Here is a 15623-nt window from a genome sequence, read left to right on the forward strand (position 1 = left end):
ATCAATAGAAAAACTAATACTATAACAATAGCTTTGTAAATATAGCCTAGAAAGACTCAAGGAGGAGCAGCTAGGTGCCAAAGTGGATAAAGCACTGGCCCCGAAGTCAGGAGGACCTGAGTTCAAATCTGGCCTCAGACTAAACACTTGACACTTACTAGCTGTGTGACCCTGGGCAAGTCACTTAATCCCAATTGCCAAAAAAAAAAAAAGTTGGGCCAGATTAACCTTATTTCTTTTTTTGACATGGTCACTAAACTGGAAAGTCAAGGGAATGTTGTTGATAGAGTTTACCTGGATTTTGATAATAGCATTTAAGCAACATCTCTCATGCTATTCTCGTGAAGAAAAGGAAAGATGTAGGCTACTTGTGGTTACATTTAGGTAAATACAGATCTGTTAAATGTCCATGGCCAAAGAATAGCTGTTAATGAATGGTTCAACAGAGTCTGTCTTTGACCCAAGGCAGTTTAACATTTTTATCAATGACATGAATAAGGGTAGATGTGGCGGGCCTATCAGTGTTGCAGATGACACAAGGCTGGGCAGGCTAGACAATAGTCTCTGTGAGGATATTTAAAAAGCCTTGACAAGCTGCAAAATTGGGCTGAATCTAATTAAAGATGAAAACTAATGTCCTCAAACGATCTTCACAAGTACATGATGGCAGAGGTGTGACTGGACAACAGCTCTGCTGAAAGAGATCTAGGTCTTTTCATTGGCTCCCAGAGCTGGAAGAGATTCAGAGGCCATAAGACCCAACCCTGGCCTTTTACAGCTGAGGAAACTAATGAATCCCTAGTTTCCTTCAAACCGAAGCAAAGATGCCACCTTCTACATGAAGCCTTCCCAGGTCTGCCCAGGCACTAGCGGTGTCTCCTTCCAAATTACTTTGTATTTGATTTTCCTATACTTATATAAGCGCATACTGTCTTCCCCAATAGAGGCAGTTCTCTGAGAGTATTCGGTTCAATTTTATCTTTGTATTCAGGGGTGTGCTAGACCCAGTTCAAACTAGTTCACCAAATCCAACTGTTAAATATTCAGCAAACCAGCAAACATTACAAACTAGGGCTTACTTTTTTGTTTCGTTGATTGTCTAGACCTAAGAAAGTGATGCAGAAAATGCTAATAATGCGTATTTAGCCTAAAAGTGTGTTGTGAGTACAAGTTTTTCTTGGCAATCTGGTTGTTAAACATTTCTCAGCACACCACTATTTGTATTCCAGTGCCTAGCATAGTGCCTATCCCATAGTCAGTGCTCAATAAATGGACTGATCTGCTTTTGTGTCCTGAAATCTAACAGTAAAAAAGCCAGAAAAAAACCATAGCATCCTGCAGGGTGCAGGTTAGCCCCATCAACTGTCCCTAATGCGCAATCGAAAGAACCCCCATTATATATCGCAGTGATGATTTTGCAGAGGGCAGCAACGGGCTGGTCTGTGCTTAAACAATTCTCCTAAATCCCCCTGCCTTTCTCACTGACAAAATTCCCCCAAAGCATCTGAAAGCATTTTGTGAGGCCCAGGGTGAGGGGGGCAGGTTTAGAAATGACAGGAGAAGAAATTCCTCCGTGATCCAATTTGGGTCTCACTCGAATAAACGGACCACATGATCGTGGAGTCTCCAGTGAGTGCTAATCTCTATGAATTTACACTGGGAGCCTGCTTGAAACCCAGCCCCAAGAGGGGCCTGCACCAGCCTTAGAAGAACCAGTTGCCGACTCAACTCACTGGAAGCAAGCAGATAAAACACATCGCCCAAGGAGCCGCCAACACCGAATCCATCAGGGCATCCATTCTTCCCATTGGCATAGCCCATGGAGGACGGCAGGCCGAGTTTGAGGAAATGTGTGGAGGCTGATGTCACTGGGGGTCTACCGGTCATAGCTGCTCTCAGAATCAATCTGCTCCTGGCTTTACTCTCGAAAACATTAAGAAGGGGGCAGCTAGGTGGCGCAGTGGATACAGCACCGGTCCTGGAGTCAGGACGACCTGAGTTCAAATCCGACCTCAGACACAATACTTACCAGCTGTGTGACCCTGGGCAAGTCACTTAACCTCAAATACCTTACCAAAAAAAAATAATAACTTGAAGAAGGAAGGAAGGAAGAAAAGAAGGGAGAGAGGGAGAAGGAAGGGGAAAAGAGAAGGGAGGGAGGGAAGAAGGAAAGAAGGAAGGAAAGAAGAAAGAGAGAGAGGGAGGGAGGGAGGGAAGAAGGAAGGAAGGAAGATAGGACAGTATGGTACAGTGGCAAGAACATTGGATGTGGAACCAGAGAGCTTGGGTTCTAATCCAGCTTTGCCACTTTCTGGGCAGTAAGATGCATAAAGCACTACATAAACATGAGCTATTAGCAATAACAAACAGTTCACATTTATACTGCCCCCTAAGATTTACCAAATGCTTTGCAGACATTTAAGGCTCACAACGAGCCTATGGTACCATTGTTATCTCCATATGACAGATTAGGTAGTGAAAGGATTTGTCCAAGGTCACAGTTAGTAGCATCTGATGTTGGATTTGAACCTAGGTCTTCCAAAACCCAGGTCCAGTTCTACCTACAATGCAGAGCGCAGACACTGAACACCAGAAAACAACAGACCATGCCCCCGTTTCAGAGCTCACCCTCACAGGAATTATCTGATCAGCAGTCACTGATGCTGTGCTTAAGAAGGCCTAGGCAGCTAGGGGGTGCCACAGTGGATGGATTACTGGATTTGGGAGTTGGGAAGACCTGAGTTCAAATCTAGCCTCAGACACTTAATAGCTGTGTTACCCTGGGCAAGTCACTTAACCTGTTTGTCTTAGTTTACCTATTTGTAAAATGGGAATGATATCACCCACCTCCCAGGGTTGTTGTGAGGATCAAGTGAAGTAATATTTGTAAAGTGCTTAGCAAAGGCTGGCCAATAGAAGGAACTTAATAAATGTTTGTTTCTTTCCTTTCAAATAAGAGTTTTCCTTCCGATGATTACAAGCTCCCTGGGGCAGAGTTTGGACAAAAAGTGGTGCAGAAAGCTCCATCGAGCTCCTGAGAGCCCCGCAGCAGGGCTCACACTGCCCAGCAGGCTTCTCGGTCAAGGCTAACTGCTTAAACATCCCCACCCTTCTTAGATCCACAGAACAAGAAGGATACCAATTGCTGGTCAGTCGTGGTCCAAACTTCAGGCAGATGTTTGCTCAACAGGCGGCATCCAGACAGAAATTCTTCTGAGGGCTTATATCTAAACAGAAAAGGGGGAAAAAAATCAATGGATGTCCACATGTTCTAACCAGCTCTCCAGGCGAAGCTAAAATACGGGGTTCACAGAGTCAGAATCCCCCAAAAGCACCAGCTAGAAGGGCCCTCGCTGGCCACCGCTGGCTGCCTGCTCTGGACAAGAATCACACAGGCTTGGCACAGAGCTTGGCACAGAGCTGCTACCTCTGCAATCAGCTCATCCTGCTGTTGGGATCACTCTGATTGTTGCGAAGGTCTTTCCATTAAGCCCAAAGCTCACCCTCTGAAGCTTCCACCCCACTGCTCCAGATCTGCATCTCTCTAACTTCCGCTGAGTTTCCTTCACAACTGAACTCAAGGGCCCTCTGCTCCATGAGGCCTTCCTGGGTCCCCCAGCTGCTAATGCCTCTCCCCATCACACACAAAAAGACCTGCCTCGCGGCCACTTTCTATATTCTATATGTGTATATGTTGTCGATAGAATGTAAGCTCTTTGAGGGCAGGAACTGGTTCCACTTTGTTGCTGTTGTACCTTAAGCTCCCAGGGAGATGCCAGGTACCTAGTAGGAGCACACTGAACATTTCTTGAAAAGCCAATTGCTCCTAGCTCCATCCAGTACATCAAAAGGCTCCAGGTTTAGTCAATATGCCTCCTTGACACTATAGTACCAGGTCTTTCTGATGCTAGAATGCCAACATGGGGGAACTTCCTAGAACCTAGAAATCTGGTATTTCCACCAAGAGGACATGTCTGGCTTAGTTCCCAAGCTCTCCTGGAGAGAAGCCAAATAACACAATCGTCCTCGACCTAAGACTGCCAGAGTGGAGAGGAAGGCCACTGGAGCTGCAGCCACAGGCCGAGCAGCAACATGGGACATGGAGTGGAAAGAAGTTCCGCTTGGTTGATTGTCAACAGAAAGAATTTCCTGCCTAAGTGACTTTAACAATCCCAAGAACCCAAACCCTGTGCAAATGATTTTCCCCAAGTTAGTCTTCCTTGAAGGGCGAAGAAATTGATAACAGATTTAATAAAATGACAATCTGCTATTAAGCCATTGAGTCTGCCATGATATCGTACCAAGCCTGCACTGTTACAAGGCCACCGTGTGGTTTATAACACAGTTTCATGTGTACACAGTCAGATGGAGTGCTTGGCTCCCTCAACACCTTATCACAATCATTCTTCTGAGAGAAGACAGCCTCCAGTTTTTCAGAAGCCATGTGCCAACTGCACATTACTCAATATTCATGATTCCTAGTCCACAGACCTAAATGCCAAATTCACCCCAACCTAGGTAGGTGCCCTGGACAACTGAGCCAGCCTCTTCAAGCCTCAATTGGCATATCTGGAAAATAATAGATATTGGAATAATAATATATTCCAATAACAACTGGAATAATAGGTAATGGAAAACAATATCTGGATAATAATATTTGTACTAAAGAAGCCTATAGAGTTGTTTTGTAGAATGTGATTTGGAAACATTTAATTCTAGTACAAATGAGAGTTCTTATAATGGAGAGAAAAAGCAGAAGAGTAGAATGCAAAAGTTCTTTAACCCTGGGTCTCTGAACTTGTTTGTAAAAGCATTTGGATAACTGTATTTCAATAGAATAGATTTCCTTTGTGATCCTATGTAATTTTAAGCATTTAAAACATGATTCTGAGAAGTGCCCACAGGCTTCACCAGACTCCCCAAGGGGGCCACAAAAATGGGAAAATCTGATGAACCCCTTTCTCAGAATATTGTTTTCACATTAATAAAAGAAAGTATGAGATTACAATGGGAAATAATTATATTTAAATAGTTATTAAAATAGAATAATAATAGCTAACATTTACATAGCACCTTCTATTTACTAGACACATGCTAAGCACTTTACAAATATTATCTCTCTGGATTCTCACAACTACCCTTAGAGGTGGGGGCTGTCATTATCCTCACTTATCATAATTATCCCCATTCTTACAGATCAAGCTTAGGGGATCGGACCTTGGTGAGGACATAAAGTACCTTTCAGACTTGTGATAAGTACCAGCTGCCGCAACTCCTCCCCCAGTGGTGCTGCTCTCTGGGCCCACACTCCCAGTGCCCTCCTCTGTGCCCGGGGCCATCTGCTGGCTTCTCCCTGCAGCTTTGCCCAGCTTGTGTTCAGGGCCATCCCCCTTCTTGTCTGCTTCACTGTCAGAACAACCCTCCGAAGCGCTGTCTTCGCCGCTGGTCTCCTCACTGGAGGTTGTCTCATAGCTGAAGAAGGAGACCAAATGTCATTGGCTATGGCTTTCCTTCTAAGGCTAAACAGAAGGTCAAAATCTGCAGTAGGGCATTCATGCATTATTTAGCTAGGCAGGAGCCTGGCATCAGTTCAGCTGATCAGTCCACAAACATTTATTAAACATTTAGCACATGCCAGGCACTGTGTTAAGTGCTGGGTATGCACAAAAAGGGAAAAATATGGCTCCTGCCCTCAACGAGCTCCCATTCTAATGGGGAAGACAACACGCCAACCACTACGTAAAAACAAGATGTAGACAGCGTAAATGGGGGGTAATCTCAGAGGGAAGACATGGGCAGAGGGAGGAGGTGGGTGGGAAAGGATGGCTGAAGAAGGGGGATTTGAGCCGAGTCATCTAGAAAGCCAGGGTACCCAAGAGGTAAGACAAGGAGGGCGAGCACTCCAGTTTGGACCAGTCCATGTGAAAAGCTTCTCAATTCAAAGGCCACTGGACACAATGAGTAATCAGGCAAGCTCTCCCCAGATGGAACAAAAGAAGCAACCCATCACCCAGCAACCCAATAAATCAGGATGCTTGGGACAGGTCATCCAATCCCGACAAAAGCCACCAATTTGGGAAGTCAGATACTCATTCCAGAAATGTCAAAACCACCGATTCATTTTCCCCCACTGACGTTCTCTGAATTATCAGTCAAAATCCTTCCTTGAATTCCCTGGACCCAGCCCTTCCCTTACCCGATTTGGTCATGGTGTAGCATAAATCTCACTTAGAATGAGGCTTTGTGTTCAGACTCTGGGAGATGGATCTGGTAGGAAGTGATCTCTTCTCAATAGTTATGTCAATGTGAGGAGAGTTTGTACAGAGAGAAAGGGAAAGTTTTCAGCCTCTAGGACACAGCTTCTTAACCTAGGGTCCCTAGACCTTCCTCCACAGAAGGTCTGTGGATAGATTTCTTGAGGTCCATAAACTTGGATAGGAAAAATACTTTATTCTCAGTAACTTTTGCATGAAATTTAGCATTACAAATTTATTTTAAAACAACATGATTCTGAGATGGTATCCACAGGCTTCCCCTGACAGCCAAAGGGTTCCATGACACACCAAAAGTTGAAGAATCCCTGGTGGGTAGGGAAAAGAATTTTAGATTTGTCTCTCAGTAGCTATGCCCAAAAGCCCCAGACACTGACATATAGAGAAACTAAAGCATGTGACTAAGAGAGGGATGGGACTAAAGACCATGCCATGTAAGCATTCAATGAAAGAACTACCAATGCTGAGACTGGAGAAAAGACGGCTAAGGGAGGGCTGGATAGCAGTGTTCCAATAATTAAAAAGTTGTCCTACGGAAGTGAGATTAGACTTAAATCAATCAACAAGGGTTGTAAATCCCTTAAAAATTCCTTAACAGTGAGAGCTGAACCAGAATGAAGCAGACTGTTCCAGGGAGTGGTGGGCTCCCCATCTTTGGAAGTCTCAAGAAAAGTATTGATAGCTACTTTCCAGGGACATTTTCAATGGAATTCTTGGTCACATTTGGGGAAGGACATTGATAACCTGGAGCATATATAGAGGAAGGTGACTAGGATGTGGTTAGGGCTTTGAAATCATACCATATGAGGATCAACTGAAGCAACCAGGGAGGTTTAGCCCAAAGGAGAAAAGGCTAAGGAGGGATATGTTGGGGGGTGTACCTGATTCCCTGATACCTGTCTTCAGACTGTCTGGTTCTGATGAAGAAAAGGAATTGGACTTGTTATGGCACTTGGGGTGGCACAAAGAGTCCACAGGACCTTGGCTCACAATATTAGACCTGCTTTATAATCTGTGTGGCCAGGGGCAAATCACTTAAACTCTCTCTGAGACTGAGATTCTCAATTCTAATTCCTTTACACCATTGAAAAACATTCAAGATTTGGGGATTTAACTAGAAAATGTCCCTGCCTACTCTTAGTCTATTATCCTATGCTTGCTCCCGTACGGTAGGACTAGCAGCAATGGGTGGAAATTACAGAGAGGCAGATTTTGGCTCAATGGCTTATGGAGAAGGATTTTTCAACAGGAGAGGCTACTGACCACTTAAAGATTTTTTGAGGTGCTACTTGTATAAGTTACCATCTGTTCTGAGTTTTTACAACAAAAAGAAGACCCAGGTTATTAAAATGAAGATACTCCATAATGTGACACAGTCAACAGACAGTGATCACAAGGGTACTCTTGAAGCAGTGTGAATCCCCACACAGCAGAATAATGAAAAGGACTTTGGGATCACTTATTGAACACCTGGAGAATTCCCAAAGGGAGAGTCCTGAACATTTATGGCATGGGGAACGGCATCAGAGTTTAATGAGAAAAGAAAGAAGATTGCTGATCTGGAGCCAGAAGGAACCTTAAAAATCAACTAGTTCAACCCCTTCATTTTTCCTTGCAGAAGAGGAAACTGAGGACCAAAGAAATCAAGTGACTTGTCCATGGTCACATATCCAAGCTGGGCAAGTGAGGTTATTGTATCATAGGATTATGGAGTCTGACATTTCACAGTTGAAGAAACTGAGGCAGCCTCAGAGGGGTTAAGTATCTTATTCAAAATCACATAGGTAGTTCAGACCGAGGTCCTCTTGCTCCTAAGCAAGTAATCTTTTCACTTAGTAATCAAAGTTACTAAGAAATAACCCTACAGTCTGTCTCCCACCCACTTGCAAAAGGGCAAAAACTTTGCATTTCCTGCTCTGTACAGATGCTTCTCAGAACTCTGCCCTCTGTAAAAGACTGAAAAAGAAGAAGCAGATTCAACTGAGGAAAGCCTAAGTGAGATGGCCTCTGGCAAGAGAAATTGGCAACCAAAAGACAAAGGGGGAGGGAATAAATGGCCCCGGCTTGCTTGGTTGGAAGCCCATTGGCAAGGGAAGGATGACAGAATCTCTAGAGGAAAGACTGCTAAGAGCAGCCTCTTGAATTGAAAACTACACAAGAGCCTGACCAGAGAAGACCCAAAGAGGCTTCTCCAGAGCCTTAACAGGGCATGAAGCAGGAGCCAGCTGTCAGTTCTCATCATGGCCCTGAGACCACTGACTGTTATGAGAAGGGCCTACAAAATTAATCTTTGGTCACAATGGTAGGAAGCAAGCCCCAGACACATTAAATCTGCTATACAGAAAGCTGCCTGGCATAGTGGACAGAGTCACCTCAGTTCTCTACTCAACTCTCTAACACCATAAATTGCAGGGAAGGGACCGATCTGCCTTGATATACGGGGCTTCCTTATCTGGGAGCTCTCTACATGGACAAAATCATAATTGCAATTGCCAGTCCCCTCTCTAATGCAGGGTGTCTCAAAAGTCCCAGTGCAGTTTAAAGCTTTAATCGGTATAGAGAACAAGCCCGAAAAATCAGAAGATGATACAAAGTTGGGAGGGGCAGCTAAGCCAGTGGAGGAGAGGGTCAGTACCCAAAAACCTTCTCAGGCTAGAGCTGGACTCAGTCCAAAAAGATGACAATAACAGAAGGAGAGTGGCAGAGTGGAGAACAGATGACAGGATGCAGAGACTGGGGGCAGGGGGATCAATGTAACTGTGGCATAGAATTGTGATGGACTACTACTGCACTATGAGAAATGACAAGCGGTCCGGCCTCAGACACATAACACTTACTAGCTGAGTGACCCTGGGCAAGTCACTTAATCCCATTGCCTAACCAAGAGAAAAAAAGAAAAGAAATGACAAGTGGGATGTTTCAGAAAAACCTGGGAAGACTAACATGAACTGATGTAAAGTGAAGCGAGCAGAACCAGGAGAACACAGTACACAGTAACAGCAACATTATAATGATGATCAACTGTGGAAGACTTGGCTACTCTGATCAATACAATGAGCCAAGCTAATCCCAAAGGGCTCATCTACCTCCAGAGAGAGAACTGATGAACTCTGAGTACAAACTGAAGCATACTTTTTTACTTTCTTTAATTTTCTTGCTCTATATTTTTTTCAACATGGCTGATACAGAAATACGTTTTGCATGATTTCACATGTGTAATCGATATTATACAGCTTGACTTCTCAATAAGTGGGGGAGAGTCTGGAGGGAGGGAGAGAACTTAGAACTCAACATTTTTTAAAATGAATGTTAAAAATAAACTAGATATATATATGTGTGTGTATACATAGATATGAACTTTACTTCACAGATGAACTATATATGTAGTGTGTGTGTGTGTGTGTGTATAATAGATGTGTGTGTACACACATACACATGTACACACATATAAAAAAAGAGGCTATTGTAATAGTCCAGGGGAAAGGAGATGAAGGTCTCAATGAGAGTCAAGACGATTTGAACAGAAAGAGATCTCAGGCAATCACGTCATGGGCACCAGTCACATCAGACCTCTTTAATTTTCCTCCCACCATTTTCAGCTCTCCATTATGCTGCTGTTCATGTAGCTGGCTCTCATTAAATACCTCCACCGATTAAGGGGTTGACTAATAAGCACACTGAGGGCAGAACTGCTGTTCACCCACAATCTGCTTTGGGGTCTTGGGTACAGGGGCTTAGTAAACATTCATTGAAACAAATGGAATATAACCCTGTCTGGAACATCTGTAGAAGGAGGGTGCCTTGGAGTCACTGATTTCACACTTTCTGTGGATTACATCCCCCATGATGCTTAGGGGGATCCAGAGAGCTAGTCTCATTGTGAAAGTATCCTGAATATCAAGTCCAATTCTGGCCTGAGGCTTCTGGGCAGGGTTAGGTTTCAAAGGGGCCAGGAGGAAAAGGCAGAAGATTATGCCCTTGTGGACCAATGAATTTGGGGCAGCAAAAATGCATTCAGGCTACAGAAATCTTTCTGTCTATAGGCGTATGGTCAGGAGAAGTTACCCAGCTCATTCATCTCCAGGTTATCATTGTCTTTACAACATGGTGCCCAGAACTGAACCTCATACTCCAGATGGGGTCTGCAGGACTACCACATCTCTGGCCCTAGACAGATGCCTTTTAACACAGCTTAAAATGGTACTAGCTCTTTGGGGATGCTGTATCACAGACTTTATTCATCTTGAGCTTGCAGTCCACTGATAACCCAAGATCTTTTGTCTCCAGACTGCTAGGATGTCAAACTCATAAACATCCAAGAGGCAGGTTCATTAAGTGTTTTATATGATTAAACCACGGGAAAATGAAAGGAAAAAAAGTAAGTGTCCCCCTTCACCCCCCACTGGAAAGAGATGGAGCTAGCGTTAGAAACTGGAAGGCAGTCTGACCTTTATGAATGATGCTTACCCACCATTAACCCCAACAAACTGAAGGCTCTTCTTGGTCCCATCCCCTCCAGCACGGAAGCTATAGTCTCGCTTTTTCATGATGGATTTAAGGCTGGTCGACGGGGAGATCTCTAGGCAGACACAACAGCGGAGGTTAGGAGCAGTCATCGAGAACGGCAAATCAAAGTGCAGACACGGGAAGGCCTGGGACTTCGGGAATGGGGGTGGCCTATTGGCACAGGCACATTTGGACCCAACGTGGAGCACCAAAGGCAAGGAGCTCTCTGTCCCAATGCAGGTCAGTGCGTTCACCACAATTTGGTCTTAGAAAGTTGTCTGTGCTGCTAAGAGGCGACCTGCCCAGGGCTACAAAGTCAGTATGTCAGGCATGACAGTGGGACTCGAACTCATGGCTTCCAGATCCCGAGGTCGGCTCTATCTACTTGGCCACACAGCTTCTCATCCCGAAGTTAGCTACCCTACTTTGAAAAGCCTTTAAAGCCTTGAGACTTCAACAAAAAACAGTAATTGTTCTAGTTCCCATTAATATGGTGCCTATAGTTTAAAAAGCCCCCTCTCATCTATTATCTCGTATGACCTTCCAGGTCACATCACAAGGTAAGCAGCCCAGGGTTTTTTGATTAGTTGGTTTTAATTAGAGAGACATATGGTAGCCAAGAGCTCTGGAGTCTGAGGACCCAGGTTCAAATCCTACCACCTTACCAGTAAACGTCCCCTGGGCCTCAGTTTCCTCATCTGTAGACTGGCCCTCTCTAAACCTTGAATAGGATGTTAGGGGCTCTCTAGTGGTGTGAGGGAGGAGAAGCCAGATCCCTTAGAACCCTTTTCCAGCTCAAAACCCATGAACCCCATTTTACAGATGAGGTCACTGAGTCTCGGAGAAGGTCACAGGTACATAAATGTAAAGGCAGATACAGTGTGCTCAAAGTCACATGACTGGTGAGTCCAGATTATAGCATGAGAGCCGGTAGGGACCTCGAAGGTCCGTTCAACCCTCTCATTTTGTAGATGAGGAAATCGATGACCTGGTGACTTGGCGAAGGTCACACTGGCATTAGGTAGCAGAGCCAAGACTCAAAGGAAGGCGCCCTGACTTCAGATCAGCCTGAACGAGGTCTCCTCCCTCCTCTTAAGTCAAAGCTCTACCCACTACCCTGCCCTGCTCTCCCTCCCTCAGACCCGTGCTTACAGGCAAATGGGAAGATGGGGCCCCGAGTCCTCCTTTCTCTACTCAGACAAGAGACCAGGCAAACTGGGGCCTGTGGCAGCTACCGGAGTCTGAGCCCTCCCCACCTGACCCCTCAGTCAAACTAAGTCTGGTTCTGCTTATCCAAAAATGCAAAGGGTGTGCAATCCGTCACAACAGAGTGCGCCTTTATGCCAACAGGCAGCTCTCCAAATGTGGGCCAGACCTCACGTCTACTCTCTCTGTCTGTTCACCTCTTTCTCCCTCTTCATTTCCTCTCCTCCCTCCCTCCTTTCTCTTTTTCCTTTCTTACTGTATCTCCGTCACTCCTTTCTCTTTCCCTCTCTCTTCTCTCTCCCCTTTCCCCCTTTCTCTTTCCCTCCTTTCTCTTTCCTCCCTTCTTTCTTTTTCTCTCTTCCCTTCTCTTTCCCCTTCCCTCCTTTCCTCCTCTCTCCCTCCTTCCTCCTCTCCCTCCTTCTTCCTTTTCTCTTTCTTCTCCTCTACCTCTTTCCCTTTCTCTTCCTCCCTCACACATACAATTTATTTCGTTATACAAGTTATCAAAATAACAACACCCTAAAATTAGCCACTGGGAAATCTACAGTGTGAGGCCCAGGACCTCATAGGAACCTGAGTGCTGGGTTTAGAGTCAGAAGAGCTAGGTTCAAATCCCACCGCTATTAGCATTTGTATGACCTGGGGCAGATTGCTTAGGGCCCCTAAAGTCTCTCCCTTCCAGCTCTGTCTATAACCCCCTGACCAGCTCAGTAAAAGTCTAAGCCCAGCCTGCCACCCTAACACAGCCCAGGGGGATGTTGCTATTCACCTAAAGCTCTGGGGATGGAAGCAACTTCAGATGCCATGCAGTCCCAAGCCCCATTTATGGAGGACATGGAAATGACTTGTGCAAGGTCATACCGACAAGAAGCCACTGTCAGGATTCAAACCCAGGTCTTCTGATGACCAATCCACTCTCTTTCTACTCCTATCCAAGCCATGCCACCTGACTCTGATGGCAAGATGGCTCTGGCCAGGGGATCAGGGCAAGGACACAAAGAGGGGGATTTGAGAATAGAAACTAGGTGGGCTGTATTCAATTCCATGTTATATTTCTGGATCTGTTTTAATCTTTTTCATCTAGTCACATGCAATGAATAAATTCCTTGCCCCTACTTTGGTGTGAAAAAGGAAAATGGCGCCCTCCACCCTTCTCTAGGGGTGGGGTCTGCTAGGGGTCCCCTCCTCCCTTCTCACCAATATTCACCTCCCACCTCCCTCATGCCAGTATTTACCCGGGGGTGGGGGTCTGCTGGGGGTACCCTCTCCTAAATTCTCACCAATATATACCCACCCCACCCACCCCTTTGTGCCAGTATTTACCCGGGGGTGGAGGTCTGCTGATGGTGCTCTCCTGCTCTGGTGGTGACTGTGCCGAATAGGCAGACAGCAGCAAGTTCAGGGAATTGACAAGCTGGCTCTGAATGGAGCTGAGCTTGGACGCGGGCTGCTTGATGGCGTTGGCCAGCTCGGGGTAGCCATGCTCCAGGCAGGTCCACTGCTCATGAAGGAGCTCCTGAATCTTCTTCACATACTGGCCAATGGTGATGTCCGGAGGGGGGCTTTGCTGCTCTGTCCCTGGGGAGGAGCCGTTGGTACCCAGGCTTGATGGGGAGCCCCCCACCCCTCGGCTGGCAGAAGCCTCGGCGCCCCCCTGATCAGGGACCTGCTCTTCGATCTTGAGCTCAGTAGACAGATAGCTGTGGTCGGGTTTGGGTGGGGAGGCATCCAGATCCTGCGGAAGGAGCTGGAGCAGAGACCTTCGCCCGGGGGTGACTGATGGGCTGGCTTCCGCTACGACAGGCAGATTGACCAGGACGCTCTTGTCACATGCCTCACTGACTGGGTCAGTGTTCACCGAGGCATCGCTATGGGTGTCTTTGGCATTTCTATGGCTGAGCTGGTTTTCCAGCTGAGCTATGGTGTCCATTAATTCCTGAATGCTAAAATCTTTGTTCCTCATCTCATCTCCTTGCTGCTGAAGGACTGCCCTCACCCTCTCTAGCTCCTCAGTTCTCTTAGACAATTCTCCTTCCAGGATGACAATCTGCTGCTTGAGGGCAGACACACTATCGGCTCCTGCGGCATCTGAATGCCGAGGCTCAAGACCTAAGCTCTCCTCGGTCACCCTGATCCCAATACTTCTGACATCCATTTCCACGGGAGGCGGAGGTGGGATTTCACTGATGTTCAGTTCTATTTCAGGGGGCAGTTCATTTTCTGGGATGGGTGATGGAAGAGGCGGAGGGCTCGGGGGTGGGGGTCCCAGGTATGGCCACCGACTCAACTTCTGGTAGCTTCAGCTCTTCCTCCATGCTCTCCAAAACCACAGGTAGATCCTGGGGAAACGAAGATTGGCTCGGGAGACAAGTGTGATTCTGCAGCTCCTCACCCTGGTCCCTGTGCTCAGGCCTGTCCTGGACAAGGTCAGGAATTACCGGCACCAGGCCTACCAGCTCCTTCATTGGAGGCTGAGTGGATGCTGGAGGGCTGGGGCTGTGGGGATCTGAAAATCCCTCCGCAGGGCCAAAGGCAGAGAAACCACCCTCATCTGGGAGCTGCAGGAGGGGAGGGGGCTCTGGGAGGGTGGAGCCGAGGCTCAGCTCATCCGAGATCTTGTGCTGAGCAGGGTCACCGGCATGCTGGAAGCCCTCAGCAGCTGGGGCCGCCCTCTCCCGCCATCGAGCTCAGCCTCCGCAGGCGGGGCGGCCTCCACTTGGCGAACGGTCTCGGCCAGTAACACTCTCTTCCTGTAGCTGATCTCCACGGGCTGAGTGGGATCACTAGGGGCTTCCTCTGACTCCTTTGCGGACAGGCCCGAGAACGAAGAGGTCCAGGTCGGAGGGGGTGGGGCTGCACGGGGCCTGGCGCCACTGTCGGGGAGACTGAAATTCCGAGGCAGGGTACTGAATTTGGGCTGCTTGGCCTTCCTGCGGACATGAATCCTCGTCATGGTGTTTCCTTTCTCAATGTCATCCACATACTTTAGGAAATCCAGATCTAAGTGGAAACCATACGGTGTCTCCACAGAGTACGGGTGACTTTTGGGAGGCTCTTTTTCTCCACCCCCTTGGGATGATGGTTGGTCCCTGGCTGGAAAAAAAGAACACACACACACACACACACACACACACATACACATTTATTTATTTTAAAATCCGAAGAGGACTAAGCTGATCTCCCGACACTATCTTGTGTCTCCTTCAAAACTCTCCAGCATCTAAAATATGCTGAAACGCTTATGGTCTTTTTGGCTTCCTGGAGATGCTGCCTTATTAAATCAATTTATACTTAGGCAGAATCTGCAAGGACAGGGGAGAGGGAATAGCTTCCCATTTGCAGTATGTCACTGGAAAGGCCGCAGAGGAATCTGCCTGGAGATGCAGCCATGGAGAAACAAGAAAACCATCTCATTTTGCTTCCGGGCTTAACTCATGTAACTGCCGTGCTAAGATAGCCCAGAATTTGCCAACCTGGGCCACTAAATTGGCAATTATGCAAATGGGAGGTTTCAAAGGTTGAGCCACAAATTTGTCTGAGCATCCAAAAAAATAAAGCCCTGCATTAGTCAAATAAAGCCCAGCAAATCCTGCTGAGCCCCGAGATTCCAGTGATCTATAATGTCATCGTTTGGGCTTT

The 15623-nt window shown here is 46.6% G+C and overlaps 1 protein-coding gene across 1 annotated transcript in view; it reads right to left on the minus strand.

The window, feature by feature from the left end:
* Window positions 1–15623, minus strand: part of KANK4 (KN motif and ankyrin repeat domains 4) — a 108965-nt gene that overhangs the window by 15489 nt on the left and 77853 nt on the right. The window contains 6 exon segments of the mRNA XM_078156677.1: window positions 3140–3227; window positions 5239–5472; window positions 10740–10851; window positions 13308–14238; window positions 14240–14610; window positions 14613–15077. Of these exon segments, the coding sequence (XP_078012803.1) occupies window positions 3140–3227; window positions 5239–5472; window positions 10740–10851; window positions 13308–14238; window positions 14240–14610; window positions 14613–15077 (2201 nt within the window).

The sequence above is a fragment of the Phascolarctos cinereus genome, unplaced genomic scaffold (genome assembly GCF_003287225.1).
Source record: "Phascolarctos cinereus isolate Bilbo 61053 unplaced genomic scaffold, phaCin_HiC Scaffold_5;HRSCAF=322, whole genome shotgun sequence".
Classification (NCBI taxonomy): Eukaryota; Metazoa; Chordata; class Mammalia; order Diprotodontia; family Phascolarctidae; genus Phascolarctos; species Phascolarctos cinereus.